The sequence below is a fragment of the Schistocerca piceifrons genome, chromosome 1 (genome assembly GCF_021461385.2).
Source record: "Schistocerca piceifrons isolate TAMUIC-IGC-003096 chromosome 1, iqSchPice1.1, whole genome shotgun sequence".
Classification (NCBI taxonomy): domain Eukaryota; kingdom Metazoa; phylum Arthropoda; class Insecta; order Orthoptera; family Acrididae; genus Schistocerca; species Schistocerca piceifrons.
In genome coordinates, this window is record NC_060138.1 from 1027804836 (window position 1) to 1027825428 (window position 20593).

The 20593-nt window shown below is 44.5% G+C and overlaps 1 protein-coding gene across 1 annotated transcript in view; it reads left to right on the top strand.

Annotated features, from left to right (window-relative positions):
* Positions 1 to 20593, top strand: part of LOC124796174 (tyrosine kinase receptor Cad96Ca) — a 463689-nt gene that overhangs the window by 315206 nt on the left and 127890 nt on the right. The window contains exon 3 of the mRNA XM_047260268.1: positions 2435 to 2825. Coding sequence (XP_047116224.1) covers positions 2435 to 2825 — 391 coding nt within the window. The remainder of the gene's footprint in view (positions 1 to 2434; positions 2826 to 20593) is intronic.

Below are 20593 nucleotides of genomic sequence, written 5' to 3' on the forward strand. Positions count from 1 at the left end.
TTCTGTTTTACTCAATGACTTTCCGTCAATTACTAACTGTGACCTCTCTGACAGGAAATCACGAATCCAGTCACATAACTGAGACGATTCTCCATAAGCACGCAATTTCACTACAAGCTGCTTGGTGTGGTACAGTGTCAAGAGCCTTCCGGGAATCCAGAAATACGGAATCGGTCTGAAATCCCTTGTCAGTACCACTCAGCACTTCATGCGAGTAAAGAGCTAGTTGCGTTTTACAATAACGGTATTTTCTAAATCCGTGTTGACTGTTTGTCAATAGACTGTTCTCTTCGAGGTAATCGATCATGTTCGAACATATGTTCCATAATCCTGATGCATATCGACGTTAATGATATGGGCCTGTAATTTAATGAATTACTCCTACTACCTTTCTTGAATATTGGTGTGATCTGTCCAACTTTCGAGTCTTTGGGTACGGATCTTTCGTCGAGCGAACGGTTGTATATGATGGTTAACGATGGAGCTATTGCATCAGGAACCTAATACGTATACAGTCTGGAACAGAAGACTTGCTTTTATAAAGTGATTTAAACTGCTTCACTACTCCGAGGATATCTACTTCTACGTTACTCATGTTTGCAGATGTTCTTGAATCGAATTCTGGAATATTTATTTCGTCTTCATTTGTGAAGGTATTTCGGAAGGCTGTGTTCAGTAACTCTGCTTTGGCAGCACTGTCTTGGGTGGTATCTCCATTGCTATCGCGCAGAGAAGGCATTGATTGTGTCCTGCCGGAAGCATGCTTCACATACGATCAGAATCTCTTTCGATTTTCTGCACGATTTCGAGAAAAAGTTTCGTTGTAGAGCATTGAAGTCCACGCTTAATTTCCAGCTTCTGTAAAAATCGTCAATCTTGGGGATTTTGCGTCTGTTTAAATTTGGCATGTTTGTTTCGTTCTTTCTGCAACAGTGTTTGTCCTGTTTTATGTACCAAGGTGGGTCAGCTTCGTTGTTGTTAATTTATTTAGTATAAATCTCTCAATTGCTGCAGATACTATTCCTCTGAATTAAAGCCACAGCTGGTCTCCGCTTATATTATTAATTGGGAAGGAATGGAGATTGTCTCTGAGGAAGGCATCAAGTGAATTGTTATCGGCTTTTTTCAATAGGTATATTTTTCGTTTATTTTTTGGAGGATTTTGGTCTAGAATATTCAGTCTCGCTACGACAACCCTGTGATCACTAATCCCTGTATCTGTTTTTATGCTGGTTATTAACTCAGGATTACTTGTTGCTAAGAGGTCAAGAGTGTTTTCACAGCAGTTTGCTATTGGTATGGGCTCATGAACAAACTGCTCGAAATAATTTTCAGAAAATGCGCTTAGCACAATTTCCATCATGTTTTAGGCGTACCTGCGAAATTAAACATGTATTTTCGCCAACATTTCGAGGGTACATTAAAGCCACCACAAACTATAATGGTATGAGTCGGGTACGTGTTTGAAATCAAACTCAAGTTTATTCGTCCACATGTGGCACGTGTGTCTGTGACCTGTTTGCGTGATGCTGAAGTACTGCTGGCCCAGCAAGATGAATAGATATGTCTCCGACAGAACATGGGTTGGAGCATGTCGGAGCTCCCTGTGCCAGTAACCACGTTATCAAATACCAGTTACAACAGAGGTAAGCCATCTTTCCTCAGGAGGTGGTACAATGCTTTTACGAAAATGTTCCTAAGCGTGTCACTGTAAGCATCTAAGCCAGTGGGAGCGCTCATCCTACAGATAAGGAAGCTGTTAGTCCCAAGTTTGTAAATTTGACTCGATTTTGTAATGACCGAAATAACTTCACATTCCCGCTGAACCCATGAAGTTTCACTTCATTTTCTCTTTCCATTTTTTTTTATATGAATGCATGATGCCTCTTCTTTATGACTTGCCCAGAAGATAAGAGGCCGATAGGTGGTGCTAGGTGAAAATGTGGGTCAAGGGGGAGGGGGGGGGGGGGGCACTCAGACATGGTCCATGCATTTTCGATAAACAGTGTCAGGATTGCTCAGTGGTTAACGCAACAGCCTACTAAGGAGATCTCAGGTTCGAGTCCCGATCTGACTCATATTTTCAGTCGTTGCTGCCGATCCCGCATAATGTACCGATGCAGCTCATATCATCAGTTTTGTTCCTTCTCCCCCCCCCCCCCCCCCCCCCCTCCACCTTCAGGTTACATAATTCCCCTTACGTCGTTAGATAGTGTATTTCGATTTATGGATAAACTGACTTATCGGGTTTCGAATCACCGTAAAGTCGACTGTTTTACATAACTACACGAGTAATCCTACTGGCGCAAAACAGGGTTCTCAATTGTACTAGTAAATGCAAAATTTTTAAAAAAAGTTCGAAGCCTTAGTATTAAAAAATAAGACACTGTTTGCGGCCATGTGGAGTAGCTTACATGTGGTGCTGTGCCGGCAGGTGGGGAAACCGCTGTACCTGTACGTGAAGGTGGACGACCCATCGAGCCCGATCAGCCTCAAGACGGAGGTGCGGGTTCGCGTCCTGAACGACACGTCGTCGGCCGGCGGCGCCAGCGACCTCCCCCGCTACCCCCCCGGGCTGCTGCAGCCACACTACCTGCCGGCGCCGCCCACGCTGCTGCCGCGCCCGGGCTCTGCGCCGGGCCCTGGACCCGGCACGGGGGCAGGGGCAGGGGTGGGGATGGGGCTCGCCTTCAGCCGCAGGCCGCCCACCGCTACGCCCAACTACAGGACCACCAACACGACGACGTCGACGACGACATCGACGCCGTCGCCTCCGGAGCCATCGCCTTCGCCACCGTCACCGCTGCCGCCAGATCTCAATCCAGGTACCACAGCACACACCTGCCCTTGCTGTTTATGTGTAATCTGTGTCGAACTAAAGGCCGAGATGGTGGCATGATATAGGTTAGCAAACGCAGATATCTCCCGCTGGGAACCCAGCAATAGTTCTCATTAATATACACAACATCTTTACATCTACACTGTGTGCCTACTCTAATGAGCCAAAATATTATGACCAGCTGCTTAATAGCTTGTCGGTCTGTCTTTGGATCGAAATGTCTCACTGTTTCTGCTTTCAGCGATCCAAAAGATTGTTGATAGGCTTGTGAAGGTATGTCGCATTAGATGTTTATGCACAGGTAATGTACTTCGCGTAAATAACGGGCAGCTGATTTGCGTACGTGATCATGGCGCCCGATAGCGACCCATATGGATTCCATAGGATTCACATCAGACGAATTTGATCTCTGAGACATCAACGTTAGCTCACTATAAATCTACTGAAACTACTATAGCGTGGTTCTACTTGCGAGAAACGGACAAATTTTCTGCTGAAGGATGACATGGCCCAAGGGTAAGACATCAAACCTGAAGGGATCCAGGTGGTTAGCAGCTGTCAGCGTCTCTTCTATAACTGTCACCAATCCAAAGCAAAGGCAGGAGAATGTCTTCCATAGCATAATCCTCCACTGTTCACCTCTATAACGACATTTTTGGAGACGGCCATCGACCTAGTGAAGCAAAAATGTGATCCACCCGAAGAGCCAACACCTTGCCATTGATCGACGATCAAATCCCGATAGTCCCGTGTCCAGTGCGATCGTAACACACGATGCCGTTTTGTCAACATGTGAACACCTAGGCATGGTATTTTGTGGAGCTCCATTTTCAACAATGTACACTAATGGCAATTAAAATTGCTACACCACGAAGATGACGTGCTACAGACGCGAAATTTAACCGACAGGAAGAAGATGCTGTGATATGCAAATGATAAGCTTTTCAGAGCATTCACACAAGGTTGGCGCCGGTGGCGACACCTACAACGTGCTAACATGAGGAAAGTTTCCAACCGATTTCTCATACACAAACAACAGTTGACCGGCGTTGCCTGGTGAAACTTTGTTGTGATGCCTTGTGTAAGGAGGAGAAATGCGTACCATCACGTTTCCGACTTTGATAAGGGTCGGATTGTAGCCTATCGAGATTGCGGTCCATCGTACCGCAACATTGCTGCTCGCGTTGGTCGAGTTCCAATGACTGTTAACAGAATATGGAATCGGTGGGTTCCGGAGGGTAATACGGAACGCCGTGCTGGATCCCAACGGCCTCGTGTCTCTAGCAGTCGAGATGACAGTCATCTTATCCGCATGGCTGTAACGGATCGTGCAGCCACGTCTCGATCCCTGAGTCAACACATGCACGAACGGTTCGACGACGTTTGCAGCAGCATGGACTATAAGCTCGGAGACCATGGCTGCGGTTACCCTTGAAGCTGCATCACAGACAGGATCACCTGCGATGGTGTACTCAACGACGAACCTGGGTGCACGACTGGCTAAACGTCATTTTTTCGGATGAATCTAGGTTCTGTTTACAGCATCATGATGGTCGCATCCGTGTTTGACGACATCGCGGTGAACGCATATGGGAAGCGTGTATTCGTCATCGCCATACTGGCGTATCACCCGGCGTGATGGTATGGGGTGCCATTGGTTAGACGTCTCGGTCACCTCTTGTTCGCATTGACGGCTCTTTGAACAGTGGACGTCACATTTCAGATGTGTTACGTCCCGTGGCTCTACCCTTCATTCGATCCCTGCGAAACCCTACATTTCAGCAGGATAATGCACGACCGTATGTTGCTGGCCCTGTACGAGCGTTCCTGGATACAGGAAATGTTCGACTGCTGCCCTGGCCAGCACATTCTCCAGATCTCTCACCAATTGAAACGTCTGGTCAATGGTGGCCGAGCAACTGGCTCGTCACAATACGTCAGTCACTACTCTTGATGAACTGTGGTATCGTGTTGAAGCTGCATGTGCGGCTGTTCCTGTTCACGCCATCCAAGCGCTGTTTGACTGAATGCCCTGCCGGCCGAAGTGGCCACGAGGTTCTAGGCGCTACAGTCTGGAACCGAGCGACCGCTACGGTCGCAGGTTCAAATCCTGCCTCGGGCATGGATGTGTGTGGTGCCCTTAGGTTAGTTAGGTTTAATTAGTTCCAAGTTCTAGGCGACTGATGACCTCAGAAGTTAAGTCGCGTAGTGCTCAGAGCTATTTGAACCATTTTGAACTCAATGCCCAGGCGTATCAAGACCGCTATTACGGCCAGAGGTGGTTGTTGTGGGTACTGATTTCTCAGAATCTATGCACCCAAATTGCGTGAAAATGTAATCACATGTCAGTTCTAGTATAATATATTTGTCCAATGAAAACCCGTTTATCATCTGCATTTCTTCTTGGTGTAACAACTTTAATGGCCAGTAGTGTATGATGAGCGGTGTGCTCCTAAGCACTTGTGCGTCTACCAGCATTGTGATCTTTCAGCAGAGATGCCACAAATCACCATCTATTCTACTTTAAAGAGCAGACAAGCCTCCGAACACCGCGTTCTGTGAAGAGTCGTTGACATCCAACCATTCAGCGCCTAGTGGTAGTTTCACCGTCCTTCTATCTCTTTCCGGAAATGCTCAGGGCAGTAGCACGTGAACATTCGACCAGCGTCGCCGTTTTCGAGATACTCGTTGACAGGTTCTGCGCAATAATAACCTGCCCTTGGTCAAAGTCGCTTTCCTCTGTGGATTTCCGCATTTGCAGCCCATATTTTCACTACGGTGATCGCTGTCCGTGCTGCCCCGCTTACATACTTTTGTTATCGTGTCACGTGCCAGCATCGCCACCGGGTAGCGTCCAAAGTCGCGGTGGGCAGTGGTCATAATGATTTGGTTCATTAGTGTGTAGACGGACTATGAGGAATTGTAATAGGACCAAGATGGTTAAGTTTAGATTAGAAACTCGTGTCCGAAAAGGTACCGTTTTCCCGCTGAAAGCAAAATATCACACGTTGCTCCCTGATTCCTACTGCTCGTTGTTAAAAGCAGGGCTCGACGTGATAACCGCCAACAGATGCGGTACCTCCTTGCCATGTTCCGGTACACACGATCATCAGTCCCTGGTCCTCCGGCATCCGTTGCAGCCATAAGCCGCACCAGTAGGTCTTTTTCGGATGCCGCAGGGGTCTTCGAAGTCAAGGGTTACATGTGTCCCCACAAGTAGTAATCTAGGGGTTCAGGTTGGGAGAAAGTGCAGGCCAAGCAACCAGCCACCGCGGTCTGTCCACTATCGCCAAAATCCTTGGGCCAGATGATCTTGGCCTTCAAGTGAAAAATGAGATTGTGTGCCATCGTGCTGGAACCACAACTTTCGGCGCACATGCAGTGGCACATTTTTGTAAAGGTGTGCACCCGTTCCACCGAAGTTCGCTGTACATACAACATGTCGGAGTATTCCGCAAACGTGTAGTTCACCATGTTCAGCAGTAACACAGTAAAAATGAAATATACGTACCGCTTGGACTCAGATGTGCAGGTACAGACCTCTCTGGGCAGACCACAAACTCAGTGAACTGCATTAAATAGACATGTAGTTGGCGTGAAACGTCAGGCGCTCAGAGAACGACGTACCAAACACTCTAGTCAGTGGCACCGAAACTGCGTGAGATTTCAACAAGTGTTGTACTATTTCACGTGTAGCGGCAAAACGGCACGTTCCGGGACATGAGTTACTGTGTTAAAATTAACCGATTTGGTCCCAAGTACAGGTCCTCAACGTCTGTAAATTTAGTTACACCCTGCATAAACCGCGAGATACCTTAAGGTGTGTGACGGAGGGTTATTTTCTCTACCGGTGTCAGTCCCCACATTTGCTATTCCAGTCGCTAATCTTCACATGTATCACCGTCTTCACATGGATCGTGCATTCGACTGACAACTCTGCGCACGCCGAATTTGTAATGTCATAGCCTAGAAAAATAACGTTTTAGTGTCTCCCAATGTGCAGAGGGATATTAAGCATGCCAGTTATACTGAACACACTTTTGATTGTAGACAAATGCGATGGAAGATCTCCACGTACATAACATGCAGACCATCTCTCTTTCCATTACAATATTGGAAGACGCCATACTGGATTTCATATTTGAAGGGTATAATGATGTTGTTGTGGTCTTCAGTCCTGAGACTGGTTTGATGCAGCTCTCCATGCTACTCTATCCTGTGCAAGCTTCATCATCTCCCAGTACTTACTGCAACCTACATCCTTCTGAATCTGCTTAGTGTTTCATCTCTTGGTCTCCCTCTACGATTTTTACCCTCCACGCTGCCCTCCAATGCTAAATTTGTGATCCCTTGATGCCTCAGAACATGTCCTACCAAGCGTTCTCTTCTTCTTGTCAAGTTGTGCCACAAACTCTTCTCCCCAATTCTATTCAATACCTCCTCATTAGTTGTATGATCTACCCATCTAATCTTCATCATTCTTCTGTAGCACCACATTTCGAAAGCTTCAATTCTCTTCTTGTCCCGCTGCGGTCGCAGGTTCGAATCCTGCCTCGGGCATGGATGTTTGTGATGTCCTTAGGTTAGTTAGGTTTAAGTAGTTCTAAGTTCTAGGGGACTAACTAATGACCTCAGCAGTTGAGTCCCATAGTGCTCAGAGCCATTTGAACCATTTTTCATTTTGTCCAAACTATTTATCATCCATGTTTCACTTCCATACATGGCTACACTACATACAAATACTTTCAGAAACGACTTCCTGACAAATCTATACTCGATGTTAATAAATTTCTCTTCTTCAGAAACGCTTTCCTTGCCATTACCAGTCTACATTTTATATCCTCTCTACTTCGACCATTGTATCTTCGACCATTGTATCTTAAAACTTAGGAATCTACGCCTTTTCGAAGCACAAGCACACTCGGTATCTTAAAAATGTGCCATAAAGTTACAGAAAACTTCATATTGGTGGTTCAAAAATTTTTATATTAAACTCGTGTTCTATGAAAGTATGCCGTTTGAAGGCATCAGTACTCTGAAGATCCACCAAAACTCTATGTTCCTCACCGACTTCTTATAATTAAGTCAGGTAGTATTTTTCATATGAGTCATCATTCTTCTGACTGATTTGATGCGGCTTGTAGCGAACTCCTCTCTTATGCCAAATTCTTCATCTTAATCCTAGATCATCAATTATTTGTTGGATATATTTCACTTTCTGTCTCCCTCTCCAGCTCCAGAACGTATTCCATGATGTCCTAAAACATGTTCTATCGCCCTGTTCTTTCTTCTTGTCAGTGTTTCCCATATGTCCGTTTCTTCACTGATTCTGAGGAGAATCTCTCCATTCCTTACCTTATCAGTCCAGAAAATTTTCAGTATTCTTCTACAGCACTAGATCTCGAACGCTTCGCTGCAGCTTACCTATAGTTCACGAATTACAGTTGTACAATGCTGTGCTCTAAACGTATTCTCGGAAATTTCATCCTTAAATTAAGACGTATGTTTGACGTTAGCAGGTTTCTCTTGGCCAGGCGTGTTCTCTTTTTCTGTGCTTGTCTCTTTTTTATGCTCTCTTTGCTTCGCCCACCATGGTTTGTTTTGCTTCCAAGGTAGCAGAGTCCCTTAACTTCGACTACTGTGTGAACACCAGATTTTATGTCAAGTGTTCCTATTCACATTCTTACCACTCCACTCCTCATTACTATCGTCTTTCTTCGGTTTGCTCTCAGTCCATATTCTGTACTCATTAGAGTACTCATTCCATTCAGCGGATGTAATTCTTCTTTCCCATCACTTAGGATAAGAATGTCATCAGCAAATCTTACCATTGATATCCTTTCACCCGGAATCTGGATCATACTGTTGCTTTTTTAACGTGTGGGTTGAATAGTAGGCCTGAAAGATTGCATCTAATCTGCTTTTTAATCCGAGCACGTCGTTCTTCGTCCTCTGATCTTATTATTGCCACTTGATTCTTACACTTGTTATATATTTATTATCTTTCCCTGTAGCTTACTCCGTTTTCCTTGAATTTCGAACATCTCGCACCATCTTACGCTGCCGAACACTTTTTCCAGGTAGACAGATCCTATGAACGTGTCTTGACTTTTCATCAGTCTTGCTTCCATTATCAAGCGCAGCGTTCGTGCTGCCTATCTTGTGCCTTTACCTTTCCAAAAACAAAACTGATCGTCATCTAATGCATCCCCAATTTTTGCTATTCTTCTGTGCGTTATTCTTGTCACTATCTTGGATGCTTGAGGTGTTAATCTTATTGTGCGATAGTTCACACACTTATCTCGACTTGCTGTCTTCGGAACTGTGTGGATAGTATTTTTCCGGAAGTCTGATGGTGCGTCGGCAGTCTCAGACTCTACACGCGAACCTGAATAGTCGTTTAGTTAACACTTCCTCCCATGATTTTAGAAATTTTGACAGACTGCCTTATTTCAAAATCATCCGAAGCGCTTTTAAATTCTGATTCTAAGATTAGATCCGCTATCTCTTCTGTACCGACTCCTGCTTCTTTTTCTAGTAGCCGGCCGCTGTGACCGAGCGGTCCTAGGCGCTTCAGTCCGGAACCGCGCTGCTTCTACTGTCGCAGGTTCGAATTCTGCCTCGGGCATGGATGTGTGTGATGTCCTTAGGTTAATTAGGTTTAAGTAGTTGTAAGTCTAGGGGATTGATTACCTCATATGTTAAGTCAAATAGTGCTCAGAGCCATTTTTTCTAGTACGTCATCAGACAAATGCTCTCCCTCGTGGGGGTCTTCAACGTACCGTTTCCATCCAACCGCTCTTTCTCCTGCTTTAACAGTGTAATTCTCGTCACACTCTTAATTTACCGACCACGCCTATAATTTTACCAAATGCTGTTTTGACTTTCCTACATGCTGAGGTAGCTCTCCATGGGATCATCTCTTTATGGGATTTATGTTGTTGTATTCCTGGCTTTCGCTGAAAATTTATTTACTTCTTCTTTCGGCGATCAGATGAAATATTTCATCTGTTACCCAAGATGTGCATGACTTCTGTGCCTGGTTGTCTTGGGATCGGAAGGATTGCGAAACAGGACATTGAACATCTTTCGTGACCCAACTAGTTTTTAACTGCATTTATTAAGGGTTGTATCCTGGCTGCTTAGAGCTGAACATTGATCTTTCCTTTGAAACAGTAATAATGGACATTAACCCTGTTTGGGATCGAATATTAAAAAGTCACACAAATGCTTACTTTACGATAAATTACAAGAATATTATTCCTTGATCTGACACATTATTTGAAGAGGGCAATACTTGTCTGAACAAATAATATAAGTTCAGTGCTTGCTGTAAGTGAAGTTACTAGAAATCATTAATTCTGGTTTTAGAACAAATTGTTCACATACATACATCATTACTTAATTAATAGAAGTATTAAAGATCAGTGTTTGGGTCAGAGAATATTACTAGTAAAGAGCCATCTTAATGGGAGGGAAAACACACACACACACACACACACATATATATATATATATATAATATATATATATATATATATATATATATATATATATATATATATATATATATAAGAAGCTCTGCTTATGAACAAGCCACGCAGTGGCTGATACCATGCCCCGACGTCTCTAGCATATTCGGGAAGCCTCACAAACTGGCACCCGACACAGACACTGACACAAACACTTCACACCGATGAACGTTTATTGACATTGCGGCTCCTGTCGCAAAATCCAGTTAACTTTAAGTGACTAAAGAGCAGACAACGCCAGAACTCTGGAAACTTTCCTTAAATTTCAGGTCAGAAGAAACAATTAAGCTGGTGCGCATCCAAATGTATTATAGAGCCACACATATGGCCACTTGCGGAACCGCCCCCGAAAGTGCACGGAAAGCGGCAATTATTTCACTGACCAAATTAAGTGCACTAAGAGATTTTACAGGAGAGCTACTGTGATAAATCACTGCGGAAACCCGCAATTACGGGTTTAGCGTCACGCTCTCTCTCACAACACGGTGTAACAATTATCTGGAAACACCAGGAAGCTACAGTAACCTGTTCAAAACTAAACAGGACAAAACGTACTAAGTAAAAGGCAGGTGTTAAACACTAGTTAATTCCCTCCCATAAAACATTGGCACAACATGCGGCAAGTAACAAGATCATACAAATGATGATTAATTTACACAAAGGACTAGCCCAGTACTCTTGGCAACCTTAAACACACCTGGAAATGCTCTAGTGAAAAGAATAATAATTAATTCCTCATGGAACTTACAATCGTGACTGTTGGCATAACAGCTGGTTAAACTACAAAGCAACACATTAGAATGTTTCAAATACCTTAAAAGAGCCCAATAAATACACACAGCCGTTTAAAAGCAGTAAATGTGACAGACCGTTGGTGAGAATAATTTCGGGCTCCTCAGTATACAGTCGTATTTGGAAAGCTGAGTAGCAAAGGAATAAACTACCAGCAACATTTCTTAAGGACCAAAAAATCTTGGAAGACTCACTCAGAAAATACACAGTTCTCACAGTATGGGTCTTTTTCTTCTTTTTCCTCTTCGTCTTCTCTCGTTTTTTATTTATTTTTAAACAGTAATTTAATCCACACATTAGTGGCACTTTAAGCGCGGAAGGCAGAGCAGTGATTGCGATCTGATCGTTAAGACTTCTACTATCAAATCCTCGGTGGGACGAAATTAATAGTTCTAAGAACAAATCGAAATGGGTTGGAGCTCACAACGATATTGTCAGTCTTTCACCAGGTGAGCACGTGAGCAAGTATTAAAGGCGGCGGAAGTTCTCAAAGTTGGTCACCCGGCATAATGCAGAAAGGTCACGGCGGGGATGGAGCAGCCCGCAGCGCGCGTGGTGTTCCTGCGTGAGTGTAGTGGAACTGCTTCACAAAGCGGCGTCTGACGGAAGAATCCACGGAGACTGACAACCAGTGTCATGCTGCCGGCCGACGATTCCACCTTGATCCGTTTACGTAGCCACCGTAGAACCGCCTCCATGCTCGGGCTACACATCACGATCCACAGAGCGGATCCACGCGATCACAACACGGACCTACCCCACCGTTACTCTCCGTCGTCGACAAGCCGTCCCCCTTCCCCAGTCCTCACTCCAAGCCACTTAACGTCCAAGCCTCTTCCTGCCGTCTGCACGGAACGGATCTCGCGCCCGCTCTCTCTTGCCAGAGCCAAACATAACCACTTCCAGAGCGTGACGCGAGGTATCGAAAGCAGGCACGCTCACAAGGTTTCTCCAGAGTTACTTTTCTTGTACATGTATTTGCCTGTCCAACATCTGCGATTACCCTGTTTAGAGATGTCCGTTTCCCTCCAACTGAAATGCATCCTACGCTACTCATTATAGCCTCAGAACACTCTAAGCGCATCGTTTTTTTTTTTTTTTTTTTTTTTTTTTTTTTTTTTTTTTTTTTTTTTTTTTTTTTTTTTTTTTTTAGTCTGGTGTCTTCCGACTGGTTTGATGCTGCCCTCCATGAATTTGTGTCCTGTACCAACCTCTTCATCTCAGAACACCTCTACAACCTAAGTCCTTAATTATTTCCACGATGTACTCCAGTCTCTGTCTTCCTTTACAACTTTTACCCACTACAGCTCCCTCTAGAACCATGGCAATTATTCGCTGATGTCTTAAAAGATGTGCTATCGTCCTGTCCTAGCTTCCTGTCAATGTTTTCGTATATTACCTTCCTCTCCGATTCCGCGCAGAAACTCTTCGTTCCTTACCTTATCAGTTCACCTAATTTTTAACATTTATCGGTAGAACTGGAACGTCCCCTTTGAAAAATTATGAATGACTGTTCTGGTAAACTTCTACGTTATTTGATTTTTTAACAGCTGTGCAAAACTCAACGTTCTCTGACAGTTTTCTCTTTACTTATTCTGATCACCACTAAACCGACACACAATATTTTTAGCGCAACGCAATCTGACTTTCAATAATCCCTACAAAAGAATGGCTGCTCTGACTAACAATAACTTATACCTTTCATGACTTACTTACCTCACAAAAATGTTCGTTACTCGATCTACTGCAATACAGAGAGCGCCAATACTGCCAGTTAAATAAAAGATTCTAACTACTGAAGGCACTAACTACTGATAGGCATAGTTAGCAAATGAAAGATTTTGATAGAGAACAAACAATGTATTTACCTTAATAGTGTTCAAAATTCACATAACATCCAGTCTTACAAATTTCCTTTTTCTGACGGACACACATCCAGATCGTCCGCTCTCAAAACTCTGGCATCTCTCTCCCCACATCCACCACTGCTGGCGGCTCACCTCCAACTTCACAACACTACGCGCTGTTCACATCCAACAGCCCAACACTACACAAGCGAATATTCCAACAATGAGTCCAATCAGCCACAGACTGCACACAGCACAGTCAGCGATTTTCATACATAGCAATACGTGATGTTATCAACACAAAAACCTAAACAGCCTACTTACAGAACAACATCTGAAATGCTTCGATTCTCTTCTGTTCCGGTTTTCCTACAGTTCATGTTTCACTGACACATAATGCTGTGTTCGAGATGTACGTTCTCAGAAATTTCTTCCTGAATTTAAGGCCTTTGTTTGATACTAGTAGACTTCTCTTAGCCAGGAATACCCTTTTTGCCAGTGCTGCTGTTGATGTCCTCCTTGTTCTCTCCGTCAGTGGTTATTTTGCTGCGTAGGTAGCAAAATTTCTTAACTTCCTCTACGTCGTGATCATCAATCCCGATGTTAAGTTTCTCGCTATTCTCTTTTCTCCTCCTTCTCATTATTTTCGTCTTTCTTTGATTTACTCTCAGTCCATATCCTGTACTCATTAGACTGTTCATTCCATTCAGCAGATCACGTAATTATTCTTTACTTTCACTCAGTATAGCAATGTCATCAGGGAATCTTATCATTGATATCCTTCCACTTTGGATTTTAATTCCACTCTTGAACCTTCCTTCTATTTTCCTCATTACTTCTTCGATGTAGATATTGAACAGTAGGGGCGAAAGATTACATCTCTGTCTTACACTCTTATTATTCACTCTTGGTTCTTGTTCATGTTGTATATTATCCGTCTCTCCTTATAGCTAACCCTTACTGTCCTCAGAATTTAGAACATCTTGCACCATTTCACGTTGTCGAACGCATTATTAGTGTCGACAGATACTATAAACCTGTCTTGATTTTTCTTCTAGTCCTGCTTCCATTATTAGCCGCAATGTCTGAACTGCGACTCTGGTGCCTTTACGTTTCCCAAAGCCAAACTGATCGACATCTAACACGTCCTCAATTTTCCATTCGACTCTTCTGTATATTATTCTTGACAGCAAGTTGGATCCGAGAGCTGTTAAGCTGATTGTGCGATAATTCTCGCACTTGTCAGCCCTTGCTGTCTTCGGAATTGCGTGGCTGATATTTTTTTCCGAAAGTGTGATGGTGTATCGCCAGACACATACATTCTAAACACGAACGTGAATAGTCGTTTTGTTGCCACTTCGTGCCAATGATTTTAGAAATTCTCTGGGAATGTTAACTATTCCTTCTGCCTTATTTGATCTTAAGTCTTCCAAACAAAAAGGCAACACCAAAGACACCACAGGATAGGAAATTGCAAGTAACTCGTTTCAAATAATAATTGACTCCTTTCCTGCTATTCCAACACTTCTTAATTTTTTATTTGCTACCTGTGACTGAAATAAAGTTGTTTTCATGCAAACAGCTATGTTACAGTCTAATAATTTTCTTCGATGATTGTGTCTTAACTAAATCCTCCAGATACGGAAGCTAAATAGTTAAGTTATTTGTAAGTGCTCCCTTCTTCTAGCAGACGGACACGCGGCTCGGAAAGTATTTCATTAAAAGTCACCAGCCGGTCTCTTTCTCTCTCTCCCTCCCTCCCTCCCTCCTCCTCCTCCTCAAGTCAGTGAAGACACACCAGTGCAGCCTCTGTTCTGACTCTTCAAACGAATTCCTAAATTCGTAAAGTGGTTCGGAAGTTCCCAGTCACAGCCATGGTCGCTGCTACGCTCCGCGTACTCGGCAACAGGCTACTTCAAAGAAAATGGGATACCAAGTTTACAGATAAATCATCTGAGGTACGCTCATACACCGTTTCCTCGCTTCAAGTAAATGAATTATTCCCAAGTGTCCCTACACAGGGACGAATGAAAGCTGTCCCCCTAGCTTCAGCCTTTATCCCAGCACAACGCAACCAAAATCACCTTCATGATTCTCAGAACTATAATTCCGCACACTCGTGTGGCCTAATGTACAGTTTTCCGAAACAAGTCTCAGTCTTCTTCGGCAAAAGTTGCTCCAGACAACTTCCTCTCTGTGACTAGCCTCAGCTGAGCTGTTGTTATCTGTGCAGCCGAACATAGACAGATATTTGGAAAATCTTCTAAGCCCCGGGGCAAGATTAAGCCGCTTGCAAACCGTGAATCTAAAGGAATCATAGCTTCCAGTAATGCATGTAAAAGGCAAGCTTCTCTTCGTTGTCGGCAGCGCTTTCCATTGCTTTACTCCACTCTTCCAAAAGATACATATGGGTGCTGACAATGCATTGAGTCTTGGGCGGAAGGGGAGGGGGGGGGGGGGATAGTTGACGCAAACTACTCAAAAGAGTAGGTGAATATCTTTCTCAGACGAAGCGAAACATTTACTTGATCAAGGTGGGCACCAAAGTCTAGATACATTTAAAGAATGATGTATTTTCTATCAGACTTTCGTTATTATAAATGAGTTCTTTATTCACCAGTGTAGCTAGTTTCGAGAGTTTGTTCATTTTGAAGTGCGCAGTGGATGCACGAGTATGATGTGGCCATGCGGTTCTAGGCGCTTCAGTGTGGAACCGTGAGGCCGCTACGGCCTCAGGTTCGAATCCTGCCTCGGGCACGGGTGTGACCTTATCTATTCGTGCTCTTGAGAGTGAGCAGACGCTCAAACATAGCTGCAAGTGCTGAATAAATTGTTCAAATGGCTCTGAGCACTATGGGACTTAACAGCTATGGTCATCAGTTCCCTAGAACTTAGAACTACTGAAACCTAACTAACCTAAGGACATCACACAACATCCAGTCATCACGAGGCAGAGAAAATTCCTGACCCCGCCGGAAATCGAACCCGGGCGCGGGAAGCGAGAACGCTACCGCACGACCACGAGCTGCGGACGCTGAATAAATTACTCGTTTATAATAGTGAAAGTCAGGTGGAAACGATGTCATTGCTTTGAGTGAAAGGTTAGTGGGACATCAGTTGCGGCATACAGGAGTAGCTAACTTGGAGCTAGAAGGAACAGTAAAGGGGACAAATTGTAGACTTAAATAGGATGAGAAGATTAGTACAGGAAAGTAAAAGATGGGTAACAGAATCAAACCACTCCAGAGGGTGATGTCTTAAAAAATAGTACGTTGATTGACATATTTCTCCGTACATTGAACTTCAGGCAACGCAAGATGCTAATGCAAGTCCAGAGCTGCGATATCTTGCCTTGGAATATTGCTGCATCCGTTGTGTCCAACCTGTAGGAGAGGCCAAACTCGTCTCGCATAGTGTAAACCCTTCCGAACAGGCCATGAAGACCCAACGGTACCGACCGGCCACCGTGTCATCATCAGCCCACAGGCAGCACTGAATGAGGATATGGAGGGGCATGTGGTCAGCACACCGCTCTCCCGGCTGTTGTCAGTTTCCGTGACCGGAGCCGCTGCTCCTCAGTTTGCCTCACAAGGGCTGAGTAAACCCCGCTTGCCAACAGTGCTGGACAGACCGGATGGTCACCTATCCAAGTGCTAGCCCAGCCCGACAGCGCTTAACTTCAGTGGTCTGACGGGAACCATTGTGACCACTGCGGCAAGGCCGTTGGCTCACCTAGTGTAAGAGATCAGTAAATTTGTATGCGATTCTGCTCGACGACTTAGACCTGCAGAAGATTCGTTACATATTGTGTGGGGGAGGAATAGAGTATAAATCCCCTCCCAGCTATGGTGAGATGCGTTTCCCGCAGTTTCGCTAAATGGCGGGATGATCTGTGTAAGGTAGTGTTGTCTTTCTTCAGTATTTACCAGCTGAGCTACTGCGGCGGTTCTACGGTCCATACACCAGCGTCGTCAGCAAATTATCGTAATTGCTGCCCAGCCTGTCTGTCATATCACTTACGTATACACAGAATATGAGCAGTTCTGTCACACTTCCCTGAGATACTCCTGACTATGCCCTTGTCTCTGATGAGGAAACTCAGCCAGATCAAATTACGGACTGTATGGAGAGTGATCAAATGCATTTCATCGGAAAAGCTGCAGGAGCATCTTCATTGCCCCAGCGGAGTGCGGCCGACGATTATCGTAAAGAAGGACAAGGATGGCCGTTATGTTATGTGGGTTGCATGAAATCAGTCGAAACCTCTCAGCAGGCACTCACACTTGGCCGCTGGACCTGATGGGATACCAGTTCGATTTTACACAGAGTACGCGAAGGAACTTGCCCCCCTTCTTGCAGCGGTGTACCGTAGGTCTCTAGAAGAGCGTAGCGTTCCAAAGGATTGGAAAAGGGCACAGGTCATCCCCGTTTTCAAGAAGGGACGTCGAACAGATGTGCAGAACTATAGACCTATATCTCTAACGTCGATCAGTTGTAAAATTTTGGAACACGTGTTATGTTCGAATATAATGACTTTTCTGGAGACTAGAAATCTACTCTGTAGGAATCAGCATGGGTTTCGAAAAAGACGATTGTGTGAAACCCAGCTCGCGCTATTCGTCCACGAGATTCAGAGGGCCATAGACACGGGTTCACAGGTCGATGCCGTGTTTCTTGACTTCCGCAAGGCGTTCGATACAGTTCCCCACAGTCGTTTAATGAACAAAGTAAGAGCATATGGACTATCAGACTAATTGTATGATTGGATTGAAGAGTTCCTAGAAAACAGAACGCAGCATGTAATTCTCAATGGAGAGAAGTCTTCCGAAGTAAGAGTGATTTCAGGTGTGCCGCAGGGGAGTGTCATAGGACCGTTGCTATTCACAGTATACATAAATGACCTTGTGGATAACATCGGAAGTTCACTGAGGCTTTTTGCGGATGATGTTGTGGTATATCGAGAGGATGTAACCCTGGAAAATTGTACTTAAATGCGGGAGGATCTGCAGCGAATTGACGCATGGTGCAGGGAATGGCAATTGAATCTCAATGTAGACAAGTGTAATGTGCTGCGAATACATAGAAAGAAAGATCCCTTATCATTTAGCTACCATATAGCAGGTCAGCAACTGGAAGCAGTTAATTCCATAAATTATCTGGGAGTACGCATTAGGAGTGATTTAAAATGGAATGATCATATAAAGTTAATCGTTGGTAAAGCAGATGCTAGACTGAGATTCATTGGAAGAATCCTAAGGAAATGCAATCCGAAAACAAAGGAAGTAGGTTACAGTACGCTTGTTCGCCCACTGCTTGAATACTGCTCACTAATGTGGGATCCGTACCAGATAGGGTTGATAGAAAAGATAGAGAAGATCCAACGGAGAGCAGCGAGCTTCGTTACAGGATCATTTAGTAATCGCGAAAGCGTTACGGAGATAATAGATAAACTCCAGTGGAAGACTCTGCAGGAGAGACGCTCAGCAGCTCGGTACGGGCTTTTGTTGAAGTTTCGAGAACATACCTTCACCGAGGAGTCAAGCGGTATATTGCTCCCTCCTACGTATACCTCGCGAAGAGACCAAGAGGATAAAATCACAGAGATCAGAGCCCACACACAGGCATACCGACAAGTCTTCTCTCCACGAGCTATACCAGACTGAAATAGAAGGGAGAACCGGTAGAGGTACTCAAGGTACCCTCCGCCACACACCGTCAGGTGGCTTGCGGAGTATGGATGTAGATCTAGATGTAGAAAGGCATTGTTTTATGGGCATGTTTACGTGCTCACCGTGCGCTCAGCTCCGAAAAGTATGACATGACGGTAGACAGGTGTATTAGAGACACTGTGCAACGCATCTGATCATAGCTTCAGCAGATTTTCAATGTGGTTATAATTTCGCGACCGATCGGAGAAGAAAAGAGCCCTCTAACCTGACGTACTGTCCAATGAGTCACATGTCACTATTGTAGAGCAAAATCACTAGCTACAGTATCAAATTCCAATTTATCTTAACTGTTGTGTGTTCTTTAGTCATCAACCCAGAGGTAGATTTGATGCAGTTCTACATTCGTGTCGCCTGCCAGCTATCTTTCGTTCTAGATTGCCTCTCGCATCCCACATCAACGACGAACTGTTCTGGACACTCATATGTAGCCCTCCTCCCGCGGTTCTTTTCTTCGATCGTCCCTTTAACTGAAGTTCCCAGCACTGACTCAAGTCAAAATACACACCAAACCTTTACATCTCTTCGTTTCAATAAATTATTTGTTAGACATTTTTCTCGTTACAGGACGTCTCCATTCTTACTCGGTGATTCGCTCAGTTCCTTAAAACCTACTGAAATACTACATATCAGTGGTTTCCAAGCATTTAATTTGTCTTTCCTATTGTCGGGCCGACCTAAAATCTGAGGTAAGCTTGGATTGTTCTCGCACTATTGACTAATGGTTCAAATGGCTCTGAGCACTATGCGACTTAACTTCTGAGGTCATCAGTCGCCTAGAACTTAGAACTAATTAAACCCAACTAACCTAAGGACATCACACACATCCATGCCCGAGGCAGGATTCGAACCTGCGACCGTAACGGTCGCTCGGCTCCAGACTGTAGCGCCTAGAACCGCATGGCCACTCCGGCCGGCTCCTATTGACTAATGTTCAGTGCATGCCGATTTAGATAATCTGCCGAGTAAAGTCTGCCGAACATAAAATCGGTCCTCCACACCAACATTTCTTCCTATGAGACGAACCGAATAAACCTGAACTACGTCAGTGAGTCCCCCTCCGAAAGCTCGTAGAAATGGGAAAGTTGTTTTACTGGTCTCAGTAGCTCTGCTAGAATCAGAAGTACCTCCCGTTTTCGGCAAGTTGATTGTTAATTTCAATGAGGACCTTTCTACTGTATCTGTACTTGATCTGCTCGTGTTGTTCGTTCATACCTTAGTCGGTCGCGGTTTGTGAAGTCTGTGTGCGTGTAATTGGGGCCGCGTGATTCATTCGCAATCTTCAGATTACAGAGACACGGGGAACACACTTCCACAGCCGCCTTTTATTGTGAAAAAATATTGGAAGACAGACTCATTGGTTATAACACAACGGGCATTCCGAAGAGAGCACAATGTGCATGATGCTCCAGGAAAGGTAACAAGTTTTTCGTTAGTAAGGAAGCTTCTAGACAACTGTTTTACTAGGCAGTGGGAGTGGTAGACATAGACCTTCACTGAGTGCAGAGGTTATTGATAATGAGAGACCTTAACTTTTCCCGGCGAATTGAATGTTCAAGTAACTTACTGGTTTGCTGCCGGGTGACGTCGTCGACCACCGCCGATATTTCGGCAGGAACACACCCTGCCATTCTCAAGGCACAACTTGAGAATGGCAGGGTGTGCTCCTGTCGAAATATCGGCGGTGGTCGACGACGTCACCCGGCAGCAAACCCGTAAGTTATTTGCACGTTATTGATAATGTTTGAAGACGCTTGGAGTACTTTCCAAGGATATGGTAGCGTGATTGAGACAGGAGAAAGGCATTTCATATCGCATATGTCAGAGAGCTGCGATGAAGTCAGCATTGCGACGGTA